At 46.7% G+C, this 10827-nt stretch overlaps 1 protein-coding gene across 1 annotated transcript; it reads left to right on the top strand.

The window, feature by feature from the left end:
- Positions 1-2934: 2934 nt before the first annotated feature.
- LOC310794642 (uncharacterized protein) lies at positions 2935-3600 on the top strand (the record flags this gene model as incomplete). The annotated part of the gene is made up of 1 exon (XM_083656632.1): positions 2935-3600. One exon carries the CDS (start codon positions 2935-2937, stop codon positions 3598-3600), a length of 666 nt encoding a protein of 221 aa, XP_083512758.1.
- Between the last annotated feature and the right edge of the window lie 7227 nt (positions 3601-10827).

The raw sequence follows: 10827 nt of genomic DNA, 5'->3' as shown, positions 1-10827 counted from the left end.
TCAACAAAAGCTTCAGAACTTTGAAACTAACCATGGTAGGTTGATGAAACTCACACATTATACATTGAAGTGATGGTGCTAAATGATGAAATAGGTGTCATGTGCGCAGAATTAGTGAAATTAGTGAAATGTTTACAGGCAAAACAGGTGTGCCCATAGACGATCATACGCCCACATGTGGTAAAACTAGTGCAAGTGACTGAGTGTCCTTTTCCAGACATACGCTCGATACATCTAGTAAGGCATACTTAGGCATTTTTTTACAAATACGCCCCCTAATGGTAAAACTAGTGCAAGTGACTGAGTGTCCTTTTACAGACATACGCCCGATGCATCTAGTAAGCCATACTTGGCCATCTAGTAAGCCATATAATTTAGTAAAGTGCTATTTTCCACTTAGTATTATATATTTAGAATTGATATGTCAATCATGTTATATATTTACAATGTATATGTCAATATTCTTTGTTTTCAGTAGATCTACACTTCACTGTTACTGTTTTCCTTCACAAATAATTCAAATTGGGCTTGATATTGACTTCTTCACCAGCCTGGAGATTGTGCGGTACCTCAAGGAGAAGAACTGCAGGTACACAGGGACGGCCAGGGACAACAGAATAAGCCAGCCTCCACTCAAGTCCGTCAAGGAGATGGAGAAAAAAGCTGTCCCTCGTGGTACATACGACCACGTCACCAGTGATGATGGGATCCTGGCTCTGAGGTGGAAGGACAACAGGGTTGTCACTCTGCTGTCTACAGACATGGGGGTGGAGCCCATGTCCTCAGTCTACCGGTACTGTAGCGACACCAAGAAGAAGGAGCAAGTGAGCTGCCCTGCTGTCATCAAAAGCTACAATGCCAACTTGGGGGGATTGACAAGAGCGACGTGCTGGTCCACCTCTACCGTACCCCCCTGAAATCCAAGAGGTGGTACATGCGGCTGTTTGCATATGCAATTGATATCAGCCTCACAAATACCTGGCTCATCTACCGGCGGGACTGCAAGGCTCTTGCAGTGGATGGCCTGCCACTGAAGCACTTCCGGATCCAGGTGTTCAAGGATGCCAGCAGCAAGAAGCTAGTGATGTCTCGCCCACGAAGGAGCGCAGCAGGCAGCCCCAGCTGCAGCCCCACCGCTGCCGATGTCCCCAAGCCTGTTCTGTGCGGTTTGACAAGTCCCTCCTCCATGCCCCAGCATGCAACAGCAAGCGCCAGACTTGCAAGTACTGCAGCAAGAAGGGACATCAAGAGGTCAAATGTGATCTGCTTGGTCTGCAAAGTCCACCTGTGCCTCAAACCTGGTCGCAACTGCTTCATCAAGAACCATGAAGTGTTACCAGTGGAGAAAGTTCTATAGCTCTCCATAGTGTGTTGAAATTACAGCAAGTTCCATAGCTGTTGATACTGTGTTGAAGTAACAGTAACAAAGTTCCATAGCAGGGGGAGATGCGTGGGGGAATGGGTGAGAGAAGCAGCCACAGACCAGCCGGTCAAGCTGGCACACGCATAAGAGAGTGGAATGGCATGGTCAGTCTGCATGCTGCTGGTCGAGTTAGAGAGAGAGGGTGAGGAGGAGGAGAGGAGAGTTCTAGGACACTGAATGGATGAAAGAGACATGGAGGGAGAGAGAGATGCCCTAATTCAAATCAAGTTGTGAGATTTATAAAAAAAATGTTTTTTCAAATAAAGTTTGTTGATCAAGTTTATGTTTATATGTGTTTTCTTTGTATATATACAATGTAAAATGATACCTACAAGGGGCAAGGAACCATAAATGGTAACATCATTTTTGGATACAATTTTACCCACGACAGGCAAGGAACCATATATGGTAACTTCTTTGCCCTTGATTTGCAATATAAATATGACTTTTTTTTAAAAAGTCACAAATATAAAAGGCCTCTGGTAATAGCCTCCAATAACACTCTAGGTTTGAAATTTGAAATTTCCAAGTGCTTAAATGAGTGCCCTATAAAGGGTTAAAGCAAAACCCACCATTACTCTGTGAAACATCTCACAACTTGTAAAGCAGCCAGAACTACCATATAGGAGATAAAAGGAGTTGAATTTTGTCCAAGTTTCAAGCAGGAAAAGAAAACATTCGTGTGTCTTCTCTGCTGCATGCGCTTTTCTCTCAGCTGTATCATCGTTTTTCAGATCCAAAGCAACTGATGATGGTGCTGAGTTGTGGAGCGGAGGGGAGAGGAATGAGGCAGTGAGAGGGGAGAGGGGGGGGGATGGTAGCGACTTGTTTTTGGAGGAAATCTGGAACCCATAAACTTGGGCAACTTCTATGACAAAAAGCAAACGTCACAAAGGCACAATTTGGTTGGCTGAACCGCACACCTCTGGCTCCGCCCTCGTCCCTTTGATCCGACCAATCGCTGAACACCCGCTCTTCCTGTTGTCTTTGGCTTAGCCGAGCCCTCGGGTCTCCTCTGAACCAATGGGTGGAACAGATGGGTGGGGAGCCGAAGCGTTCCCTTTAAAAAGTCAGATTCAGGTTTGCTCTTGTCTCACATACAGCCACAGGAACGGCACGTGAGAGCGCTCTGTCTTGCCCGAGCGGCGTATATTCATGGGGACGGCCTGGGAAGCGATTATTGGCAGGATATCCACGTGTGGATGAAGAAGCACTACTACGATGGCGATCTAAAACCAAGTGGTGTCTGAGCGCCCGCGTCAGTTAAGCATGTGTAGAAGTGAGAGAGTGTCAACGCCGATGAGAGTTGGGGAGGAACTCGCGCAGCCGAAGGCCTGAGGGACACTCGACAAAAACAGAGGGAGTTGCCGAAGAGGGAGGAGAGCAAGACGGAGGAAAACGGTGGGAAGGAGAGAGAGAGAGAGAGAGAGAGAGAGTGGACTCAGCTTCAGGAGTTGAAGGAGAGAACGAGGGAAGAGAAGAGCTGACAGAAAAGACAAGTGCCCCATAGTATGAGAGAGGAGGAGCGGTCCACCCATGACCACGCTGAGGGAGTGGTGGCGTCCAGCGGGGAAGACACGGAGAGACCACCCTCCAACGCCTGTCCCGTCGTCGTCGCCACGCCGGGGGTCACCGGGCGCAAGCGCCAGACGGGCCCGCGGACGGAGGGCCGCGTCGTCAACGCCACAGCCGCCACGTTAGCGGAGGACAGCAAGGCCAAGCCGGCGGGCGACGACGACACTCGCCTCCGCCCCCCGATCGGCCCCAAGAGAGTCAAGAAGAGCCCCCAGCATCGGCCGCCCCCCTCCTCCTCGGCGGGGCCGTGCCTCTCGCCTCTCCCCCCCCCCGGCCCCCCCGGGGCTCTCTCCATCCTGGAGGACCCGCACACCCAGCGGGTGATCGCCAACGTGCGCGAGCGCCAGCGGACGCAGTCGCTGAACGACGCCTTCGGCTCGCTGCGGAAGATCATCCCGACGCTGCCCTCCGACAAGCTGAGCAAGATCCAGATCCTCAAGTTGGCGTCGCGCTACATCGACTTTCTGTACCAGGTGCTGCAGAGCGACGAGATGGACAGCAAGGTGGCCGGATGCAACTACCTGGCCCACGAGAGGCTGAGCTACGCCTTCTCCGTCTGGAGGATGGAAGGCGCCTGGTCCACGATGTCTGCCGGCCACTAGCCCAGGAGGAACAGGAGATGTGTCTTCTAACTGTGCCGAAACGTTATGAGAAATTCTTGACAGGGAAATATGCTTACTTGATATAGAGGCTACGAGGGAGGCTTATAAACTGTTTGCTAGCCACTAGACTCGCATTCCTTTCACGTTATCCTCAACCCTCCTCTCATCTGTTTGCCTCAACGATGGAAAGAGCACACGAGACTCCAAAACAAGAGTCACAGAAGAAGTGTGTCTGCTTGGAAGGAGCTGGTTTACAAGCCACTGAGCCTTCATAACATCGCCTTTTCGTTCTACATGGCTCAATAAGACACACGATCGTCACTCAGTTGTGATGGCTATGGCTTCTTGTGATGCTCCTGCATCTCTGCTTCCCAAAAGAAATGAATATTATAATCTGTGTCAGTGGCATTATCGTCAACCTAGAGACCTACTGTAACCTACTGTAGCTTTTTTTTATTATTTTAGATGATTTCGATGACATTTCTACTCTGTTACATAGAATACAGTGGAGGAGGACAGGAGAGGGGGAGAGATACTCAAAGCCCATAACATTTGGAGGCTGGTGATCGAGGATGCCCTGTCCTCAGTCAATGTGACCCCCTACACGACAGCATGGCCCCTTCAGATGGAGCCTTGCCCACCTCTAGGCACTCCCGGGGGTCCTGAACCTTGACCCTGGCTGTCACCCTCATCATCGTTGCCAGCATCGTCATCATCACAATCGCTGTTACCATCATCGCCGTCGCCATCATCATAGGTATGCATGCCTTGAGCCATGTTTGGGCCTCATTTTTTTTTTTTTTTACTTTTTGGTTTAAACTAATATATTGCATACAAGTGAATCAGTTTGAAGAGCACTGAAATAGCAAAAAGAGGAGGGATAGAAAGACAGAAAGAGCAACAGTTAGAAGAAATTGGATAAATTGGCTGTTTGACTTCTTTTCATCTGCTCCTTTTCCAAAGACTCTGACATATTATTAATCCCTGACCACCTCTGAACCCAAACGATGGTGGAAAAAGCAGCAGCGCGGGCAGGCAGCAGTCGGGCCTGACTCAAGTTTCTCCTCTTCTTATACCCAAACCAAGCCCCTAGCTTTGTTTCTTCCCGTGCCAGAAGAACTCGCCTCGGAAATTCTTTCCTCTCATTCTGGCCCAGATGTGCGTGCGCTGCACGAAAGCGTTGATACGGCTACAGCGGAGCTGACGACGAGGCGTAATGAAAACAAACGGCGCTGGACCGGCCATGAATCACGTGTGTCACCATCAAAGGGGGGAAGCTGACGCGGCTCCCTGCTGGGCTCCCATAAACCACTGCGACTGATGGAGGAGGTGGGAGCTGATTTACACACACACACACACGCACGCACACACGCACACAGGCACGCACGCACACACACACACGCACACACACACACACAAGCACGCACGCACGCACACACACACACACACACACACACACACACACACACACGCACACACACACACACACACACGCACACACACACGCACACACACACACACACACACACACACACGCACACGCACACACACACACACACACACACACATGATCATGCACACACTTCCACCTCCCGTGTTTGAAAAAGAACTTTAAAAGCCGCCATCTGCAATTGCCATATTATTATCCACAGGCATTCCAGCCAGTGTCATCTCCAAAAACAATAAGTGTAATAGCAACGTCGCTCCAAAGTGTGGAATCTCAACGTCCATTTAAAAACAAATGTCGGTTATTTTGAAAATGTCGCACAAATAAAACGACGTCGCTTATGTTTAGGCAACTGCGATAACTTCGGTTATGTTCAGGCGACTAAAACAACTTAGTTAGGCAACGGTTTGGGTTAGAGTTAAAGATGGGACACATCGGGAGGCAAACCCAGCTTGAAAGATGAGGAAGTTACCGGTCCACCGAGCCTACCCTTTCACCCTTATTGTCACCGAGTTATTTCATAGACTGTGGTTACGTTAAACGACCACTAGCGGCGACCTCTAGCGGTCAACGTTTTTGTGAAACGACAAAGCTTTTTGGGCTGTGGGTCAACATTGGTACTGCATGTCACAATGTTTTGCATCACAATGATGCCAACTAACGCACAGCAAGATCACTTGTGAGTCTTAAGCCCATGATGGCACACCAATCAAACATCCTACAACCAGGGGCGTCCGGGTAGTGTAGCGGTAGATTCCCTGCCTGCCAACACGAGGGTTGCAGGTTCGCACCCCCGTGTTACCCCCTGTCTTTGTCGGCCGTCCATACAGGCACGATTGGCTGGTGTCTGCGCGTGGGAAGCCGGATTGGGGGTATGTGTCCTGGCCGCTGCACTAGCGCCTCCTCTGGCCGGTCGAGGGCGCCCGGGCGGGGCGGAAGGGAACTGGCGGCAACAGCGTGATCCTCCCACGTGCCACGTCCTGCCGGTGAAGCTCCCCGCTGTCGGGTGAAAAGAAGCGGCTGGCAACTGCGCATGTGTCGGAGGAAGCATGGTGCTAGTCTACGGCTCTCTCCCCAGATCGGTAGAGAGTGGAGCATCGACCGGGACAGCAGGGGCGGGACAATTGGCCAAATACAATTGGGGAGAAAATGGGGGAAAAAATCAGAAAAAAAATGACAACAAACACAGACAAACAGATGTGTCGTTCTGTCTGTCCTTGTTTGGAGACGTTTGGTCAGATTCGACGTGGTCAATCCGTGTTTGTGTGTTTAGCCCGTGACATCATCGGACAAAGTGTGCCATGGCCATACTAAAGCTAGTATTAATTTCATATAAGCAGCCCCGCTAGTCTGTTAGGCAGCGGGGGGCGGACATGCTGCTATTTGTATTTGCTGACTGCAGCTCCATGTCCCTGACAAACCACTTCTTCCTTCATCGCCAATAATGCAGGCAGCCTAGCAGCCTATCATTAGTGTCCCGGGGAGGTAGGCTAAAGTAGCTGCTGTTTCCAGCTCCCAAGAAGACTGCCTCTTATGTTGGCCCCCAGTCAGCGCCGTGTGGTCTCAGAAGCCAACCTTCGCTGACACACTAGAAGACGTTTGACATTTCGAAACAGCTCCATTTTTAGGCCAAAAGGGGGAAAAACCAAACAGGCATCCCCTGCATGCTTTTTGTACAATGAGAGTAGCTGGCTGTAAGGAGGAGATGGATGTTCAGTGCACATTCATCTCAGACAGCTTCTGAGCTAGCACTTCAATGCTTTTGGATCAAGGGGAAAATAATCCCTATACTCAACTGATCTTTTTTTAAGTGATTTTCTGTTCCAATGTTGTTGTTTTTTAGCTACACTGTACAGATGATGACACAGTTGGCTACCTTACAGCTATGTAGGGCTGCAAGTAACGGTTATTTTCATTATCGATTAATCTGTCGATTATTTTCTCGACTAACCGATTAGTCGTTCGGTCTATAAAATGTCATAGAATGGTGAAAAATGTCGATCACTTTTCTCCCAAAGCCCAAGATAACTTCCTAAAATGTGTCTTCTTTTCTCCTGACCAACAGTCCACAATCCAAAGATAATCCGTTTACTGTCATAGAAGACTAAAGAAATCAGCAAATATTCACATTCAAGAATTCAAAGAATTTTTATGATCCCTCAAGATTTATCCAGTATTATAAAAATACGTAGTAGCGATTAATTTTCTGTAGAGTACTGCAGGAATGAGTTAGGAAAACATGGCTACTAACACGTTCGGCTCTTTTTTTTGTATGGGAATTTGGGTTGAATGCATGAAATCTGTGGTCTGTGGTTAACAAAAGTCGATCAAACAGTGAAGTTTGTGTTCCGCAAGATCATCTTCACAAACGAGGACCACTGTTATGATGTTTGAAGTGTTTTCTCAAAATCACGTAATAAAAAAGAACAAAAAGACATTTACGTTTCAAAAGTCATAACAGTGTTCCTCATCTGGGAAGACTTTCTTGCCGAATACAAACTTAATTTACCGACGACTATGCTTTATAACAGTCATTATAATATTGTTTTCACAGTTGTTTGCTTGTTTGTCACTTTATTTCTGAAGCATTTTCTAGTCCCCATCTATGGCAATAGTGCCCATTTATCGTGTAGGCCCACCTAGTTGGGTTCTGACTTACCGTCTTTCACTCTCTAAGAATGTTATGTTGATTTATGTTATTATTTGAAGGGTGAAATTAATTCAAATGAATAAATAGTGTTTTCCCCTGATCTGATTGGCTGCCCCAGGTGTCTGATTGATGGGGAGGGGCTTGACAGTACACTGCATTAGTCTAAACTGCATACTAATGTTTGTGCCTTGTGTCTTTTCAGCGCCCCGGTAACGCGAGCTGTGATCTTCCCTGTACATCTCTACTCCATGCTACTATCTCTACCATTTCCAATCATGTGGACTTTTATACAATAACTCCATACAAATTGAATCAGTTGCCTGGTGCTTCACGCATTATTTGACATACGATGGAAGGACAATGTAACGCCATCACATGGCGTCTTGACCACACTGCAGTTACGGATTGACATGGGGGCTCTTCTCTGGATCAGCCAATCAACAAATAGCCATGACACTTTGGAAACATTGGACACTACTAGGCCTATAGAGAGGCAAAGTGGAACGTCACTTCCTGCTTCAGCACTGTACCAGCGATTTTCATCCGCCATTTATTTTCCCATAGACATTTCGTAAAATGCTTATAAAATAGTTTTACTTCGTCAAACCAAATGGTTCAGCTAACGCTATAATCGGGAGACACCATAGAAAATTTAACTCAGACCAAAACTTAAAAAAACAAACATCGAAAAAATATTTTCTTTAAACCCGCATTTTTTTACGTTTTGGTCTCAGTGAAATGTTATGAGATCTCTCCTGTTTCTAAATATATCTGTACCGTTTGGTTTGAACAAGTAAAACTGTTTTTTAAAAGCATTTTACGAAATGTCTATGGGGAAATCAATGGCGGGTGAAAATCTCTGGTACAGTGCTGAAGCAGGAAGTAGGCGGTCACTTTGCCTCTATATACTGTTGTTCCTTAGAGGTCACTGTTTTGCAATTTAGCCTAGATGGAGTGTTGGGGAACTTCTATCATGGCTTCCACTGTAAAAGACTTTCAAACCTGGAGCTAAGACGAAACCGAACTACAGTGACTGTGAGCTGCCTCTAAACCAGCAGGTTCAACAGTGACAATGCCATCGACAGCAAGTTTAGGTTCTATATGTTGACAACTTGTATTTGTTTTCCTGTTAGCTATACTGAAAAAGTTGAAGAAAAAAGTGTTTTTTGTCTGAGCAGTTACTTGAAGTACAAACATTATGGTGATTTACCACCAATGGCTGAAATTGATGCGAGTGATTATATTGGCAGCAGAAAAATCCCCGGAGAATAGAAGCAGCGATACATGCTGCACCTGTGTTGCATCAGTATTTTATCAGTCCGAGACTGTCTTGAAAATAAAAACTTTATATACTGTCTTTATTATTCATGAGATCTTAATGTCATAGTACAAAATGGATGACGTGCAAACATTTATTCTACCGCCACAGCCTCTCTATAGACCATTTTCACAGGGGGCATTTTGTGTCGAAAAGGCAGGGTAAACACAGGCGCAAGCAAAACACTAATGAGGCTTTCCAGTTTCCCTGATTGGAAGCTGGAAACCCTCATTAGTGTTTTGCTTTGCCCCTGTGTTTACCCTGCCTTTTCGACACAAACTGGCCCCCGTGAAAAGGGTCTATAATTGCTCTCCTCTCTCTCTTTACGGTGCAAAAACACACTGGATCCGAAAGCGGTGCCGTTTGTCAATTCAGCTCGAGCAGGAGCCTGGACATTCACACCGGAAGCGCTCTGTTTTGCTCCGCGCCCGCGTCACAAACTTGTACTGACTTCATGCCGGGCTGCACGCAATCGCTCGCAGCTCGCGTCAAAAACAAACCAGACACGGGAAACTATCTCTGCAGGGCGCGAGCCGCCCACGCCGCGGCCGGTGTGACCGGTCCAAAGAGTATACCAGAAGCTTAATCTGTTGACAAGGACACGCGCATGAAACCTGCGCCTCTAGACGCTTCGCCTCACTTCCGTTTCCAGTGTGTCTGCGCGGTTACACTGTCTCTCTCTGTCAAACTCCTTTGCTCTTTCCCTCGGCCATTTTAATTGGGACTTGTGCCTTCGCCGCCTGCGTCCCCAAAAGAACAAGTTAATGTGTAATTAAGGCCTCTGGGAATATTTACGGCCTGCTTGAACAGACATTCGCCATTGTCGGCTGATGCCTTCAGCTACACAGAAGTAGTCTGTCAGTTTATTGTGTGTGACCTGATGCTTGAGCGAGACTGCGGTCAACGGCTCCATTCCCGTCCGACTGTCGACACATGCTTTAAACAAACTTTGGGAAGGTCGCAAAAGCAACCAAGAGCAAATGAGGTGTGTTTCCATCAGCTGTGGTCAATCAAAGAAGTAGGTTTCCTAAACATTGCAAAAGAACATTGCTAGCCTACTGCGGGGAAGGAAAATAAATCTATGAAAAAGTCTCAACAATTGATTGATCAGATGATTTCTTGTCAACTGATACTGGTCATATTTCATGTTGAAAAACTGTGGGGATGAGTGTCAGTAGAGCTTGTGCAGCCTTCTTATTTATCATGGTCATATTGGACAGGTGGAAGAAAAGAAAACGTAGATTTGTTCAATTCAAAACTAAACTACTATAACTAAAATTTTTAAAGCACAATTTTGAAATAGAATGTAATGGTATTAAATTGAATTTAACTTTAAACTTCAATTACAATTTTTTTTGTTTTTCCCCAATTCAAATAAACTCAGATTCAGCTTCCTATAGGGCACAAGGGAGTGATGTAGGCTACTTCCTACGTATTGACTGGAAGGCAGTCACCTCCTCCAAGGTTACCAACAGCGGGCTGACACTAGCCAAGCAGCACTGTGCCATGTTCATCTCTGCCCCCATACTTGGCAAAAAAAGCAAAACATTCTAATTCATTTATGTTAGTGAACATCATATCAACTTTAGAAATCAGGCTATGTACGGTAATCTACTGTTGTCTAACACATAGCCTATAGTCAGCTGCAGTGCAGCTGCTGGTTATGTATGTGCCTATGGATCACTATAATCATACTATAATTTAATTATAATATCTACGATGTTATATCACTATATCGATTACGTGCAGCATTCTTCTGTGATTTTAGTGATATACAAAACTGTACCAGTAAAGCAATTGAGACAGCTGGAA

Source organism: Poromitra crassiceps (assembly GCF_964638095.1).
Source record: "Poromitra crassiceps genome assembly, chromosome: 20".
Lineage (NCBI taxonomy): Eukaryota > Metazoa > Chordata > Actinopteri > Beryciformes > Melamphaidae > Poromitra > Poromitra crassiceps.
This window is presented reverse-complemented; position numbering and strand designations above follow the sequence as displayed.